This window comes from Rhinoraja longicauda, chromosome 17, assembly GCF_053455715.1.
Source record: "Rhinoraja longicauda isolate Sanriku21f chromosome 17, sRhiLon1.1, whole genome shotgun sequence".
NCBI classification, from domain to species: domain Eukaryota; kingdom Metazoa; phylum Chordata; class Chondrichthyes; order Rajiformes; family Arhynchobatidae; genus Rhinoraja; species Rhinoraja longicauda.
This window is the reverse complement of record NC_135969.1, coordinates 39,118,615-39,136,525: the sequence shown is the minus strand read 5'-3', so window position 1 is coordinate 39,136,525 and position 17,911 is coordinate 39,118,615. Positions and strand designations below refer to the sequence as shown.

At 47.6% G+C, this 17,911-nt stretch overlaps 1 protein-coding gene across 1 annotated transcript in view; it reads left to right on the top strand.

Moving 5' to 3' along the window:
- The window catches only part of slc25a26 (solute carrier family 25 member 26), a 139,513-nt gene that overhangs the window by 108,659 nt on the left and 12,943 nt on the right, over positions 1-17,911 (top strand). Inside the window, exons 6-7 of the mRNA XM_078414539.1 lie at positions 3,950-3,994; positions 9,406-9,475. Coding sequence (XP_078270665.1) covers positions 3,950-3,994; positions 9,406-9,475 — 115 coding nt within the window. The remainder of the gene's footprint in view (positions 1-3,949; positions 3,995-9,405; positions 9,476-17,911) is intronic.

Below are 17,911 nucleotides of genomic sequence, written 5' to 3'. Positions count from 1 at the left end.
CACGATGTGGACTCTTATACATCGGCAAGACAAAACGTAGACTGTGCGATCGTTTCGCTGAACACCTTCGCTCTGTCCGCCTGGACCTACCTGATCTCCCGGTTGCTCAACACTTTAATTCCCCTTCCCATTCCCACACCGACATTTCTGTCCTAGGTCTCTTCCATTGTCAGAGTGAGGCTAAATGCAAATTGGAGGAACAGCATCTCATATTTCGCTTGGACAGCTTACAGCCCAGTAGTATGAACATTGATTTCTCTAACTGCAAGTAACCCCGGCATTCCCTCTCTCTCATTCCCTCCCCCACCCAAGTCGCACCAGCGTCTGATTTTCACCCCTCAGCTAACAATGGCCTACTTCCTTTATCACCGTTACTATTTGGAATATCTTTCATTCATTGTTCTATATCTCTCTACATTATTGTCTATACCTCTTGTTTCCCTTTCCCTTGACTTTCAGTCCGAAGAAGGGTCTCGACCCGAAACGTCACTCCTCTCCACAGATGCTGCCTGTCCCGCTGAGTTACTCCATCTTTTTGCGTCTATCTTCGGTATAAATACTGATTTCTTTAACGTCAAGTAACTCTTGCATTCCCTCTCTCTCCATCCCTTCCCCACCCTAGTCATCCTGCTAGTTTCACTGTCGTCCTACTGAGTTTCACTCGTTAGTTTCACTCGCTATCACATTCTCCACAACCAACAATGGACCATTGTGGGCTCCATCTTTCCTTGATCATGGTTGCTGGCTTTGGCTTGTCCTTTTGCACACCTTTCATTCATTTGTTCTATGTACCTATTTATATCTCTATTTTCCCTCTCCCCTGACTCTCAGTCCGAAGAAGGGTCTCGACCCGAAACGTCACCCATTCCTTTTTCTCAAGAGATGCTGCCTGTCCCGCTGAGTTACTCCAGCACTTTGTGTTTATCTTCGGTGTCAAACCGGCGTCCGCGGGTTCCTTCCTACACATCTACAATATTTGTGTAGGAAAATAACTGCAGATGCTGGTACAAATCGAAGGTATTTATTCACAAAATGCTGGAGTAACTCAGCAGGTCAGGCAGCATCTGTGGAGAGAAGGAATGGGTGACGCATTTTGTGACACCTACGATATTTGTACTTGTTTTCCAAGGTTAGCGCTTCCCATCTCGGGTTTTGTATTTTACGCACTTTATGTCCAAGGTGTCCTTTGAAACGACCAATTTTTTTTCTGTCCAATGTCGTTAATATTTAGTAATAATGAGAAATACAGCCCATTTATCACTGTCGGTTTCCAAAAGTCGGAATCTACAAGGCAGGAAATCAATTCAGATCAAGCTGTCAGTTGTACAACATATTTCTCTGCCAATTTCGAAACTAAAACAGCCCAAATAAAACCAAACCGTAAAATTGCTGTTGACGGCCTTCTAAACTGAGTAGAAACGACCTATTTGCCTCGGCGATTGAGCGCTTTTCAAGGACACAGGTGCCTGCTTGCAGAAATGCATCCTTGCTTTCCACAAGTTGGATTTTTCTTTATCCACTTGTCTTGATGTGCTTGGTGGTAACACAACTTATTCCCAGCACATTTGAATGGCAGGCATCTGGTCGTGCATGCCGAAGCTGACCTCTCTTTGTGGGGCTTCTAGATATCTGTCGGAGAGAATGCTTTTTGTCAAAGACGACAAACATTCTTAGATTTTATTTTTCCAGCTTGACGTCGGTTTCGACTTGCTGCCGTTTCCTGTCCAGGCTGATAACAAATGTGTTGTGGCAGCTGTCTGTCAAGCAAACTCTTGCTTGAATAACAAGAGTCGAATTCTCCTGGTTTACTAAGCATGACAGGAGGTTTGGGAACAATTTTAACCAGCTTGAGACTCTACTTCAGCGGAACAGTGTGGAAACAGGCCCTTTGGTCTCTCGATTCCACACCGACCAGCGATCCTACACACCAGCACCAGCATTGTCCTACACACACTAGAGAACAATTTACAATCTGCAGAAGCTAATTAACCTACAAACCTGAAAATAGATACAAAATATTGGAGTAACTCAGCGGGACAGGCAGCATCTCTGGAGACCGGTAATGGGTGATGTTTCTCGACCGGAAACGTCACCCGTTCTTTAACTCCAGAGATGCTGCCTGCCCCACTGAGTTACTCCAGCATTTTGTGTCTATCTTCGGTTTAAACCAGCATCTGCAGTTCCTTCCAACACATCCCACAAACCTGTACGTCTTTGGAGTGTGGGAGGAAACCGGAGCACCCGGAGAAAAACCCACGCGGTCACGGGGAGAACGTGCAAACTCCACACAGACAGCACCCAAGGTCAGGATCGAACCCAGGTCTCTGGCGCACTAGGACAGCAACTCTACCGCTGCGCCACCATGCTGCCCAGCGTAAGAGAAACAACTGTAAAGAACTTCAAACCCTCTAGTGACATTCTGAAATGGACAGTAACTAAATCTCTCATGGTTTAGATTTAGATTTAGAGATACAGCGCAGAAACAGGCCCTTCGGCCCACCGGGTCCGCGCCGCCCAGCGATCCCCGCACACTAACACTATCCTACACCCACTAGGGACAATTTTTACATTTACCAAGCCAATTAACCTACATACCTGTACGTCTTTGGAGTGTGGGAGGAAACCGAAGATCTCGGAGAAAACCCACGCAGGTCACGGGGAGAACGTACAAACTCCGTACAGACGGCGCCCATAGTCAGGATCGAACCTGAGTCTCCGGCGCTGCATTCGCTGTAAGGCAGCAACTCTACCGCTGCGCCGCCCTTGTTTGTCTGTAGTTTGCAACTAAACCATTGACCATTGAGTAGCCGTAATATTGAACAGATGAAGCTTCCTTTTAATTACAGGTTGTATTTGGAAGTTTTGCCACTCACGCAACCAATGCTATGGACGGCCAAAAGAGGTATCAGGTGGGAACATGCTGGCAGTAAGCTTCAAGTAATTCAATCAAGGGATTGTGATGACATAAAGCCTTGCGTGGTTTATGAATGGTAACATGCCCCTGAGATTGAATTAATGTTGTAATTGCACAGGCAGCTATTTGCTATTGTGGTGTGTCATACCCTGGGCTTTGCAAATGGTGTTTATTTCCATTGCACACCAAAACATTGGTGAAAAGATACTCAATATGACATTCAACATTGTGGGGCTTAGAATGCATTGATGCAAGTCTTCTTTGAGCAGGTAATTAGGCGAGACTTATTCATTGCCCAAAGTATAAAAGAACAATTGAAATGTGAAAGAACTCACAGTGGTGAGCAACAGGTCATGAACTTCAGTGAGTGCAGGTCTTGGAGAATAGAGCTCTGTGGCTCCGACCAGCAACCCGTACACCAGCCGTTTAGTTCAGTTTAGTTTATTGTCACGTGTACAGAGGTACAGTGAAAAGCACTATCCTACACACCAGGGACAAGTTACAATTTTTACCGAAGCCAATGACCCTCCAAACCCGCATGTCTTTGGAGTGTGGGAGGAAACCAGAGCACCTGGAGAAAACCCACACGGTCACATGGAGAACTTACAAACTGCGTACAGACAGTACCTGTAGTCAGGATCGAACCCGGGTCTCTGGCACTCTATGGCAGAAACTCTACTGCTGCACCTCCGTGCCACTCTTAATATCTTGTTGTGTTTCATTTCTAAAATGAAAGCCTTAAATAGTTATTTTGTTACCTGTAAGAAAATAACTGCAGATGCTGGTACAAATCGAAGGTATTTATTCACAAAATGCTGGAGTAACTCAGCAGGTCAGGCAGCATCTCAGGAGAGAAGGAATGGGCGACCTTTCAGTCTGAAGAAGGGTCTCGGCCCGAAACGTCGCCCATTCCTTCTCTCCTGAGATGCTGCCTGACCTGCTGAGTTACTCCAGCATTTTGTGAATAAATGTTGTTACCTGTAGTACTCTTCCTTAGCTCTGCTCTGATCTGATTAGTCTGCTTTTCTGTTTCAGATTCCCTTTGCCCTGGTGCAGTTCCCTCTATGGGAGTTTCTGAAGGTAGGTTTAAGATATTTTTGTATTGTGAACCAATATGCCTCGACAGTGAATCTGTGGAATTATTGCCACAGAAGGCTGTGGAGGCCAAGTCAATGGATATTTGTAAGGCGGAGATTGACAGATTCTTGATTAGTACGGGTGTCTGGGGTTATGGGGAGAAGGCCGGTGAATGGGGCTGAGATAGAAAGATATGGTCTAATTCTGCTCCTGCCACTTATGAAGTTATGACACAAATGAATAAGCACTACTGCCAATTCACAGAACTGTACCACATGCTAACAAACCACCTGGGCCCAATTCACCTGGAGGGCCGGAAATTGAGGGGAGACCCGATAGAAGTGTATAAAATTATAAGATGCATGGATAGGATAGACAGTCAGAGCCTTTTATCCCAGGGTAGAAATGTCAAAAACCAGGGCAGCATGGTTGCTGCTTTACAGCGCTTACAGACCCGGGTTCGATCCCGACCACAGGTGCTGTCTGTACAGAGTTTGTACGTTCCCCTCATGACTCGCGTGGGGGTTTTCTCCGAGATCTTCGGTTTCCTCCCACAATCCAAAGGCGTACAGGTTTGCAGGTTAATTGGCTTGATATCAATGTAAAACTGTCTCTAGTGTGTGCAGGATAGTGTTAATATGCAGGGATCGCACGCCGGCACGGACTTGGTGGGCCGAAGGGCCTGTTTCCGTGCTGTATCTCTAAACTAAACTAAACTAAAGGGCATAGTTATAAGGTGAGAGGGGCAATGTTTAAAGGAGATGTGCAGAGTTTTCTTTTTGCCACAGAGGGTGGTGGGTGCCTGGAACGTGCTGCCAGAGGTGGTGATGGTAGATACGATGGACGCATTTAAGAGGCTTTTAGATAGGTACATGGACCAGCTGGAAATGGAGGGACATTGATCATGTGCAGACGAGGAGATTAGTTTATCTTGGCATCATCGTTCAGCACAGATAGTGTGGGCTGACGAGCCTGTTCCTGTGCTGTACATGTTCCCTGTTACATGTTCCCTGTTACATGTTCCCTGCATCACGGAGGTGTAATTTCTACACCGAGAGCAAAATGCATGAGATTAAAGTTGAGGAAAAAGTTGAATATTCCCAATCTGCAGATGAATGCTGCGAAGCAGTGATTAGCTAAAAAAAAATAGATGCACAAACTGGAGAATGTAACAAAAGTGTGCAATCTCCAGTTTCTTCATGTTACCGGTAACAACAAAGTTGTTTTGTACAATTATACTCGTGGAGATCACGGTGACAATCTCGGAATTAATTGCTGTTTGGACCGGACAAAAGAGACTGAATACTCCAAAGAGTCAGACATGCATCGAAGCTTTCATTTGACTTAGATTTGATCCTTTCCACTTTGAGTGCTCACAGAATAAGATTAACAGGCCTTAGTCATTCTCGCTGGCAGTGGGGATGCAAACCTCCTTTCATGAGATAAAGCATCGTCGGTTCTTTAAGCGAGTGTGATATCTTCAGGAGGAATGAGAGCACAGAGCTGCATTGAAAGACACCTGGCGGTGTGGGGTTCCCATTTCTGTGCAACAGTGGACAGTATTTGTGATTTGCTATTCATACGGGAAGAGCAGGAAGTGGGGAATGGCTCTCTGTGACAAGAGGCCTTGAAGTGGGGAAACAAAGTCTTCCATTCAACCTGGGGCTCGACGGAGCGCACGTGACAATGACCTGACCCACCAGAGGCACATCATTGGCATATGATGGGAGAGGGCAGCTCTCCTTTATATTAATATTAAAAAAAGAGTCTGATTACTTCATGCTGTTCCTGCGGGTTCTAACGCGGCCCTCAGTGCAACCACCAAGCTCAATAGACAATAGACAATAGGTGCAGGAGGAGGCCATTCGGCCCTTCGAGCCAGCACCGCCATTCAATGTGATCATGGTTGATCATTCTCAATCAGTACCCCGTTCCTGCCTTCTCCCCATACCCCCTGACTCCGCTATCCTTAAGAGCTCTATCCAGCTCTCTCTTGAATGCATTCAGAGAATTGGCCTCCACTGCCTTCTGAGGCAGAGAATTCCACAGATTCACAACTCTCTGACTGAAAAAGTTTGTCCTCATCTCAGTTCTAAATGGCCTACCCCTTATTCTTAAACTGTGGCCCCTTGTTCTGGACTCCCCCAACATTGGGAACATGTTTCCTGCCTCTAACGTGTCCAACCCCTTAATAACCTCATATGATGCTGCGATGTCGCCCACAGTTTATGGGATGGGGAACTCCTAAAACACCTGCTCCATTGTACTGCATGGCCTGCTAAATGTATCAAGGAACTTTCTTTTGGCAGAGGGGGCGAAAACAGGAACAGAAGCAGCAGCAGGTTAGCCGGCCCACTTCAGAAGCGTGCTCCATATTTCAGTTTGTGCAGGAAGGAACCGCAGATGGTGAAGGAGCCCTTCATGGCCAAGCTGACCCTTTCCCCATCTACACTAATCCCACTCACCTGCACTGTCCATTTTCCTTTAAGTCTTGGGACGAAAGAAGGGAAAAGGCCTAAAACATCGCCGATAAATGTTCCAGAGATGCTGCCTGACCCGCAGTGACTTTTTAAAAGACATTTCTGTGCTGTACACCCGACCCTGGTACTCGGTGAGTTTCCTGACCTCACCAGATGCAACAAAGCTTCGGTTGTTATCGGTATCGGACAATAACTGCAGATGCGGGTACAAATCGAAGGTATTTATTTCACAAAATGCTGGAGTAACTCAGCAGGTCAGGAGGCAGCATCTCAGGAGAGAAGGAATGGGTGACGTTTCGGGTTGAGACCCTTCTTCAGTTGTTACCAGTCGTCAGTACATGACCTAGCTTGACAATATACTTCTCCTGATATTCATACTGAGGGCAGTGGAGTTGGTGAAAATCCTTTGTTTTGGGACTATTGAACTTCCAGAAAAATGAATACAAATAATTGTACTGGCGAATAGGGTGGAATGGAATACTTTATTGCCACATGTGACCCGTCCCAGTGAAATTCTTTGTTTGCGTACCCAAGGTGTGCAAATAATGGCCACATAAGGGGCAGACAAAGTTACAAAGTGCCCCCTCCGGCTCCTCCTTTGTTCTTCCCCCTCCCTCACGGCGGTCCCCCCATGCCAGGTCCCCCATTGTTCTCCCCCGCGCCCTCATCGACCGCTGACCGCGGGTCAACCCACGAGGCCCCACCGCCGCTGCCGAGGCTCCGTCGGCCGTGCCGAGGCTCCGTCGGCCGTGCCGAGGCTCCGTCGGCCGTGCCGAGGCTCCGTCGGCCGTGCCGAGGCTCCACCACCGCTGCCGAGGCTCCATCGTCTGTGCCGAGGCTCCACCGCCTCCGCCGGTGAATTGGCATTATAAACGCAGCAATTTCATTGCACCCCATGCATGTGCAGTGACTGCCCCATGACTCTGACATGCTGACAGCCTTACTATGTGCAACGGCAGACAGGATTAATAGCAATGTCTAACTTAGTTGTGTACGGAAAGTGTGCTCTGTGGGGTTTGTTTGGCAGAAGCTTCCTTGTAAACATATGTGATCAATTTTTATGCGAAGTTATATCCCTTGCGTTTTATTTAATATAAAGCGACACGCTGGAAATCGTATTAGGGAAAGGATGGATGGTTTGATTCATACTGTTAATGTAGTTCCTATTCCAGGTAATACTTCCCCTGTTTTTTGATATGGAAAGGAGTGATTCTCTTTTGATCTGGCCTGAGAATAAAGCAGACTTTTTGTACATTTTGGGTAAACAGGTCAACTAGTTCGATCACACCAACTTTGAGGTACGTCACATTGAATTTCTAAAGCTTGTAGCAAGAACGTGTCATTGATACAAATTTTGCGTCTTGAAAATAAGTTAGTAAATATCTCCAGATTTCCTCTTTGAAATATTTAATAATAGTTTATGCAGTTTCTTGTCACTGTTTTGGTCAGTGGTCATCAATTTTTGAGACAGAGATACAGTGTGGAAACAGGCCCTTCGGTCCACCGAGTCCGAGACAACCAGCAATCCCTACAGTTCTATTTTACAGACTAGGGACAGTTTATAGAAGCCAATTAACCTACAAACCTGCACATCTTTGGAATATGTGAGGAAGGGCGCCAGAGACCTGAGTTTGATCCTGACTACGGGTGCTGTCTGTACGGAGTTTGTACGTTCTCCCCGAGACCTGCGTGTGTTTTCTCTGCGATCTCCGGTTTCCTCCCACGCTCCAAAGACGTACTGGTCTGTAGGCTAATTAGCTTGGCATAATTGTAAATTGCCCCTGGTGTGTGTAGGATAGTGTTGGTATGCGGGGATCGCTGGTCGGCGCGGACTCGGTGGGCCGAAGGGCCTGCTTCCGCGCTGCGACTCTAAAACTAAGCTAAACTAAAAGGGAAACCGGTGCACCCGGAGAAAAACCCACGCGGGTCATGGGGAGAACGTACAAACTCCGTACAGACAAGCACCCGTGGTCAGGATCCAACCCGGGTCTCTGGCGCTGTGAGGCAGCAACTCTGGCGCTGCGCCACCGTGCCGCCGCCCGGTAGCTCACGGGGAGATGGCAAAACTAACGCCTCGACAATGTCACGGCAGAGTAGCGTTATAGAAACATAGAAACATTGAAAATAGGTGCAGGAGTAGGCCATTCGGCCCTTCGAGCCTGCACCGCCATTCAATATGATCATGGCTGATCATCCAACTCAGTATCCCGTACCTGCCTTCTCTCCATACCCCCTGATCCCTTTAGCCACATGGGCCACATCTAACTCCCCCTTAAATATAGCCAATGAACTGGCCTCAACTACCTTCTATGGCAGAGAATTCCACAGATTCACCACTCTCTGTGTGAAAAAAAACGTTCTCATCTCGGTCCTAAAAGACTTCCCCCTTATCCTTAAACTGTGACCCCTTGTTCTGGACTTCCCCAACATCGGGAACAATCTTCCTGCATCTAGCCTGTCCAACCCCTTAAGAATTTTGTACGTTTCTATAAGATCCCCCCTCAATCTTCTAAATTCCAGCGAGTACAAGCCGAGTCTATCCAGTCTTTCTTCATATGAAAGTCCTTGTTTTGAAGAGTGGCAGATGTCTGAATATTGCTAAACAAATTGCATTTGGACAGGTTCCACTGGTCCAGCTGCAAACCTGCAGGCCGCTCTTCCTGCTTTCAGCCCGACCCTTGATTTATATACGCTTGTATTCCCAGCTATTTTCTCAAGATGCCTGTGCGCTAAAATACATCTCGTTTTTTTTTCTTGGGAAGCACCGCGCGTTACATCACGAAATAGCACAGAAATAGCCACACGCTCTGCAAAACATTGGTTCTCAGCGTTTTGGTGAACCCAAGGGCTTTCAAACGATTTGGAATAAAAACTGAAAATGATGTTTTTCTTTCTTTTTTACTCTCTCTCTCTCTTTCTCTCTCCACTTTGCAGGTCCTGTGGTCGAGGAGGCAGGATCGTGCGGTCGATTCTTGGCAATCGGCACTTTGTGGAGCATTTGCAGGTGCCGGGGATTAAATAATACACTGTGAGGCCTGAGAGGGAAGCCTGCCAAGAAATTAAGTTCACTGAAACATTCTTCAGAAATGCCAGCGGTGGTTCACAAAGCTAGCTAGCGGTGGGTGGGGCAGAGTCACACAGCAGTAAAGCAACACCAAGAGGTGGGGCCTCGGTTGAAGGACAAGCAATTTGTAATCGCCAAACAATTTGTAGTTGACAAATTTGAGTTGTGGGAAAGTTGAAAACTGTCAGTCGGGTCTCTGGGTTTGTTCGAGGAAAACTGGCAGATCTCTCAGCGACGAGAGGCGTTCACTTGGTCCTTCAGAGTGCAGCTGTATGCTCCAGATAGGTCTTTAGGGCTTTAGGGCTTTAGGAAGATAGAGGGAGATCTGGGAAGGAGGAGGGGAAGAGAGGGACAGAGGAACTATCTAAAGTTGGAGAAGTCGATGTTCATACCACTGGGCTGCAAGCAGCCCAGGCGAAATATGAGGTGCTACATTGACTTCTCCAACTTTAGATAGTTCCTCTGTCCCTCTCTTCCCCTCCTCCTTCCCAGATCTCCCTCTATCTTCCTGTCTCCACCTATATCCTTCCTTTGTCCCGGCTCCCCTGACATCAGTCTGAAGAAGGGTCTCGACCCGAAACGTCACCCATTCCTTCTCTCCTGAGATGCTGCCTGACCTGCTGAGTTACTCCAGCATTTTGTGAATAAATACCTTCGATTTGTACCAGCATCTGCAGTTATTTTCTTAAACTAAACTAAATTATCTCACTGCAGTTGAGGCAGGTACTGTCGCATGTTTAAGAAAGATGGAATGGAATACTTTATTGTCACAAGTGACAAGGCACTGTGAAATTCTTTGCTTGCGTACCCAGGGTGTACAAATAGCGGCCACCTGCCGCGCTGACAAAGTTACAAAGCACGCTGGCTCCTCCTTTGTTCTCCCCCCCCTCCCCCACAGCGGACTCCCCACGCCAGGTCCTCCATTGTTCTTCACCACCCTCACGGTGGCGAGAGAACTTTAGACATGTATTTGGATAGGGTAGGCTTATAGGAATACGGTTGACATGCCCCATCTGCACTAGCCCCACCTGCCTGCTTTTGGCCTTTTCCCCCTCTAAACCTACCCTATCCATATGCCTGTCTGATGTTTCTCAAACACGTGATAGTACCTGCTTCAACTACCAGTCATTCGACTACCAGCGCTAATTGTACCCATTGCTATTACTTTAGCAGCTCAGAGGATGAGAACTTCTTCAAAACGGGGTGCTGACTTTGGGGTGATCAGCCATGATCATATTGAATGGCGGTGCAGGCTCGAAGGGCCGAATGGCCTACTCCTGCACCTATTTTCTATGTTTCTGCGTTTCAAAGTAGGCGTACATTGAGCAAATCTTGCAGTGGGGCGGACAAAATGTGCAGGAAGGAACTCCAGATGCTGGTTTACACCGAAGATACACAGAAAAATCTCTGGATGCTGCTTGACAGCACTGGGCCTGTACACGCTGGAGTTTGGAAGGTTGAGGGGGGACCTCATTGAAACTTACAGAATAATGAAAGGCAGAGATAGAGTGGACGTGGAGAGGATGTTTCCACTGGTGGGAGAGTCCAGGACCAGAGGCCACAGCCTCAGAATTAAAGGGCGTACTTTTAGAAAGGAGGTGAGGGGGAACCTCTTTAGTCAGAGGGTAGTTAATCTGTGGAACTCATTGCCACAGAGGGCTGTGGAGGCCAAGTCAGTGGATATTTTTAAGGCAGAGATAGACAAATTCTTGATTAGAACGGGTGTCAAGGGTTATGGGGAGAAGGCAGGAAAATGGGATTAGGAGGCAGAGATCAGCCATGATTGAATGGCAGAGTAGACATTCTGTGGAATTTTTTGCCACAAAAGGCTGTGGAGGCAAAGTCAGTGGATATATTTAAGGCAGAGATAGATAGATTCTTGAAACCCACACAGGTCACGGGGAGAACATACATACTCCGTACAGACAGCACCTGTAGCCGGGACCGAACCCGGGTCTCTGGCGCTGTAAACGATGTAAGACAGCAACTCTACCGCTGCGCCACCGTTTCTCGTCTGTTAGTAGGTGGTTTCTCCTTGGGGTGATGGAACAGATGGCATTTCGGTGAGAAATTAGTGAACGTCCAAGAACTCTGTGTAGTTCTCTGTATGATTTATCAGCACAAGTAGATCAGAGTCTCCTGTAGCTCAACCATTAATACAAAAGTGGATGCACAGGTCAGTGGCCTCTGGCACGCCTGGGCCATTGGTGTTGCCAGTATGGCGGTGACTCACAGAAGCTAACTTTCTTCTCGACTTTTAGTTTGATTTATTATTGTCAGCGAGGTACAGTGAAAAGCCTTTGGTTGTCGTAGTCATAGAGTGATACAGCATGAAAACAGGCCCTTCGGCCCAACTTGCCCACGCCGACCAACATGCCCCATCTACACTAGTCCCACCTGCCTGCGTTTGGCCCATATCCCTCTAAACCTACCCTATCCATGTACCTGTCTCATGTTTCGTAAACGTCGCGATAGTACCTGCTTCCGGCAGCCTGTTCCAAATACCCACCACCCTTCGTGTAAAAAAAGTTACCCCTCAGGTTCCCATTAAATATTTTCTCCTCACCTTAAACCTATAGTCCTCTGGTCTGTGTGCTATCCAGTCAAAGAACAGATTATACATGAATACAATCAAGCTGTCCACCGTGTTAGGTGTCAGGGGTGATGGGGAGAAGGCAGTGGAATGGGGGGGTTAAGATAGGGAAAGATAGATCACCCATGATCGAATGGCAGAGTAGACTTTTTCCAGTTTAGTTTATTGTCACATGTACCGAGCGAGGTACAGTGAAAAGTGTGCTACCCAGACAGCGGAAAGACAAGACATGATTACAATTCAGCCATTTTCAGTGCATGATAAGGGAATAACGTTTAGTGAAAGGTAAAGCAGGCAAAGTGCAATAAGGATAGTCCGATGGTCACCAATGAGGTAGATAGTAGTTCAGCACTGCTCTCTGGTTGCGGTAGGATGATTCAGTTGCCTGATAACAGCTGGGAAGAGACTGTCCCTGAATCTTAGAGGTGTGCGTTTTCACACTTCTCGATGGGAGAGGGAGTGGCCAGGGAGCGACTCATCCTTGATGGGCCGAACGGTTTAGTTCTGCTCCCTTATGAAAAGGATTCTGCGGTATATAACTTAATAATAACTTACGTTACTATGTTGCTATGAAATGTTTAGCCCAACATAGGAGGTTTCACCACTGAGGTATTTGGAAAAGCTGCAGGGAAACAGTAGGACACTTGCCTTTCACAAATACAGCATGACAACTGTAAATCTGACTTTCAGGACAGCTGTTTAAACCTGCCTGCTCAACATCTGTGCTGTTCAAATGAACACTAAATCAATAAGGTAGTGAGCTGCTGTCATGTGTGGAAGCTTTGGCCTAGCAACAGCACGTTTACCAACATGATCCCACATTTCATTAAAGTGCGATTAGTTTCAACAAGCATATTCTTCGCAAGTGCTGTATCAGATCACGGTCTTAAAAGTCTTAAATTAAGTCTTGATGTTTTCAAGAGAGAGTTGGATAGTGCTCTTAGGGCTAACGGAATCTAGGGAGAAAGCAGGAACGGGGTACTAATTTTGGATATGTAAGAAGGAACTGCAGGTGCTGGTTTAAACTGAAGATAGACACAAAAGGCTGGAGTAACTCAGCGGGACAGGCAGCATCTCTGGAGAGAAGGAATGGGTGACTTTTCCGGAACCAGAAAGTCCCCCATCCCTTTTCTCCAGAGATGTTGCCTAACCTGCTGAGTTTTTTGGTATAAACCAGAATCTGCATTTGGGGCGGCACGGTGGCGCAGCGGTACAGTTGCTGCCTCACAGCGCCAGAGACCCGGGTTCGATCCCGACTGTGGGTGCTGCCTGTACAGTTTGTACGTTCTCCCTGTGACCTCCATTAGTTTTCTCCGGGATCTCCAGTTTCCTCCCACACTCCAAAGACGTGCAGGGTTGTAGGTTAATTGATTTGGCGTAATTGTAAATTGTCCCTGGTGTGTAGGATAGTGTTAATGTGCGGGGATCGCTGGTTGGCGCAGACTCGGTGGTGCGAAGGGCCTGTTTCCGCGCTAAACTGAAACGAGATGGCATCTTGAGGCAATGACACAGCTGTGAGCTCCACTCCACAAGAGCTCAGCAGAGCAAGTGGCATCATACTGCACGTATACAAATATCACTAACATGAAGGTACAACCCACGTCAACAACCCAAAAGGAAAGCAACGCGGTCTCAAAAGAATGAGGGAGAGAGAGGAAGGGTGCAACCACGACAACCCTTACCCGCGCAGATGTATTTAGTATTTGGGGTGAAAGTGTGGAAACAGGCCCTTCAGCCCATCAAGTCCATGCCAACCATCGATCGCACGTTCACACTAGTTATCTCACTTTCTAATCCACTCTCCACGCACTAAGGGCAATTTACAGAGGGCCAATTAACCTACAAACCCTCACGTCTTTGGGAAGTGGGAAGAAACTGGAGCACTGGGAGAAAACCCACGTGGTCACAGGGAGAATGTGCAAACACCGGTCAGACAGCACCCATGGACTGGGTTTAGTCCAGAACCAGCGGCTCCAGTCTAAGAATAAAGGGGAGGCCATTTAAAACTGAGATGAGAAAAACCTTTTTCACCCAGAGAGTTGTGGATTTGTGGAATTCTCTGCCACAGAGGGCAGTGGAGGCCAATTCACTGGATGAATTTAAAAGAGAGTTAGATAGAGCTCTAGGGGCTAGTGGATTCAAGGGATTTGGGGAGAAGGCAGGCACGGGTTACTGATTGTGGATGATCAGCCATGATCACAATGAATGGCAGTGTTGGCTTGAAAGGCCAAATGGCCTCCTCCTGCACCTATTTTCTATGTTTTTATGTTTAGAGGTACAGCATGGAAACAGTTCCTTCGGCCCACCGAGTCCGTGCCGACCAGCGATCCCCGAAAACTCGCACTATCCTCCACACTAGGGTCAATTTTACAATTTTTACCAAAGCCAATTAACCTACAAACCTGCACGTTTTTGGAATGTGGGACGAAGCCAGAGCACCCAGAGAAAACCCACACAGGTCACGGGGAGAACGTACAAACTCCGTACGGACAGCACCCGTGGTCAGGATTGAACTCGGGTATCTGGCGCTTTAAGGCAGCAACTCTACCGCTGTGCCACCGTGCCGCCCCTACAGACAGCACCCCGTAGTCAGGGTGGAACCCGGGTCTCTGGCAGTGTGAGGCATCTGTGGCACCCAACAGTTACCAAGACCTCTGATGAGTGAAGGATTGCAGCCCTGGCAACCCTCATTCTCAGAGAACCCAAGTGTGGTCATTGGACTTTCTGCAGCTCCCCATCTGGGATTTGAGGGTTTGATTCCAGATGCTGTGCTCTCTGTTCCCACTCCCTGAATTTCCTCCAGCCTTGCCGTAACTCTGAAACTCCCCTCTCCACCGCCTCCCCTGCATTGACAAAGCCAGAGGCCGCTTGCTCCAGGATCACACCATTTTCAGTTTTTCCAAATCAACTTCAGATGCAGAAATCCTCAAAGCGCCTGCTTTAGCTGCAGTGCATTTCCTCTGTAAGTAATGCAGGCTGGTCTTAAGCAGTGCAGTCTAGTATTAACTAATCCCAGCCACTCACAGTGTTGATCCCTGCTGAGTTGTTCATCTAATGAATAGGCCGAATGTGCAGAGTCTTTTACCCAGAGTTGAGGGATCAAGAACCAGAGGACAAAGGTTTAAGGTGAGAAGGGAAAGATTTAATTTAGTTTAGTTGAGATGCAGCGTGGAAACAGCCCCTTCATCCCACCGAGTCAGTGCTGCCCAGCGATCACCCCGTACACTAGTTCTATCCTGCACACTAGGGACTGTGCCAGCGAATTGGGTTCGATCCTGACCACGGGTGCTGTCTGGGTGGACAATTTACAGAAGCCAATTAACCTACAAACCTTGTGGGTTTGGGGTGTGGGAGAAACTGAAGCACGCGGTGAAAACCCACAAGGTCACAGGAAGAACATACAAACTCCGTTCAGACAGCACCCGTAGTCAGGATCGAACCCGGGTCTCTGGTGCAGTTAGGCAGCAACTCTACCGCTGTGCCTGAGGGGCAATATTTTCCATGCAAAGGGTGGTGGGTATTTGGAATGAGCTGCCGGTGCTCCAAAGACATACAGGTCCGTCGGTTAATTGGCTTCTGTAACTTGTAAATTGTCACTAGTGTGTAGGATAGCGCTAGTGTGCGTACGGGGTGATCCCTGGTCGGCATGGACTCGATGGGCCGATGGGCCTGTTTCAATGCTGTATCTCTAAAGTCTAAAGAGGGTAGTTGAGGCGGGTATTATAATATTTAAAAGACATATGGCCGGGCACGTGGATAGGAAAGGTTGAGAGGGATATGGGCATGTGGGACTAGTGTAGACAGGGTATCTTGCTCAGCATGGGCACGTTGGGCCGAAAGGCCTGTTTCTGTGCTGTCTGACACTAATGAACAGAGGACGGTGCAGTAATGAAAATGAACAGGCATTCAGCAGTGATGCTGGATTCTACTGAGCAATCAAGGGTTAATCTTGCATCACGATCTCTGCCCATTTCCAGGGGCTGTTGAACGTAGCCCTCTGGGTATTTTGCATGTACTCTGGCATGATCATGATGATTTGTTTTATGCATAAGTGGCAGGTGCTGAGAGCTGGAAGCAGCTCTGATTGAAGCAGTAGATTCTAAACTTAAACTTGGCCCTTGGGCTGTTGCTGCTAACTCTACACCTGTGAGCTCAAGTCATTTTACCCCCCTCTGGGGTGAGCTGAATCTAAGAGCAGCCTGCCTTTTAGGGTTTTTTTAGTTTAGAGATACAGCGCGGAAACAGGCCCTTCGGCCCACCCAGTCCGAACCGACCAGCGATCCCCACACATTAACACCACCCTACACACACTAGGGACAATTTTACATTTACACCAAGCCAATTAACCTACAAGCCTGTATGTCTTTGGAGTGTGAGAGGAAACCGAAGATCTCGGAGAAAACCCTTGCAGGTCACGGGGAGAACATACAAACTCCGTACAGACGGCACCCGTGGTCGGGATGGAACCCGGGTCTCCGGCGCGACAAGCGCTGTAAAGCAGCAATTCTACCGCTGTGTTGCCATGGCCACTATCGGGTTAGCTCGCTGGAGGCTGCAAGTTAAGAGGCAGAAGAAACAAAAAGACAGATATAAGTACGAGATAAAACTTTACATTAAATCAAGGGATTAAAGAATGGAAAACGGGGGGGAAAAATCAAAGCAATAACCAAGTACTTCCTCTACTTCCTTCGAAGGCTGAGGAAGTTCAGCACGTCCCCAACAACTCTCACCAACTTCTACAGATGCGCCCTAGAAAGCATTTTATCGGGAAGCATCACAGCTTGGTTTGGGAACAGCTCCATCCAAGAGAGCAAGAAATAGCAGAGAAAAGTGGACGCAGCCCAGACCATCACACAATCCAACCTTTCATCTATTGACTCCATTTACACCTCACGCTGCCTTGGCAAGGCCAGCAGCACAGTCAAGGACGAGTCGCACCCCGGCCACTCCCTCTTCTCCCCTCTCCCAGCAGACAAAAGGTATAGAAGTGTGAAAACGCACACCTCCAGATTCAGGGACAGTTTCTTCCCAGCTGTTATCAGGCAACTGAACCATCCTACCAACAACTAGAGAGCAGAGCTGAGCTACTATCTACCTCATTGGTGACCCTCGGACTATCTTTGATCGGATTTTACTGGCTTTATTTTGCACGAAACGTTATTCACATTATTGTGAATACATTATTGTACACTGTATAAGAAAATAACTGCAAATGCTGGTACAAATCGTGAATGGCTTGATTGGAATCATGTACTGTCTTTCCGCTGACTGGTTAGCACGCAACAAAAGTTTTTCACTGTACCTCGGTACACGTGACAATAAATAAACTAAACTAAACTAAAACAATCTTTCCCGTTACCATTTTCCGAAGGCGTTTTCTGAGCCATGGGAACATAAGAACAAGGAACAGGATAGTGAGTCGAATCCTATATCTGGATCAAGTGTCAACTTTCAGTTTTCAGCTTTACTTTTAGAGATACCGCCCGGAAACAGGCCCTTCGGCCCACCTAGTCCGCGCCGACCAGCGATCCCCACATACTAACACTATCCTACACACACTAGGGACAGTTTGCATTCATACCAAGCCAATTAGCCTACAAACCTGTACGTCTTTGTAGTGTGAGAGGAAACCGAAGACCTCTGAGAAAAGCCACGCAGGTCATGGGGAGAACGTACAAACTTCATACAGGCAACGCCCGTAGTCAGGATCAAACCCGGGTCTCTGGCGCTTTAAGCACTGTTAGACTCTACTTCTGTTCCACCGTCGTGTTGCACCGTGTTAA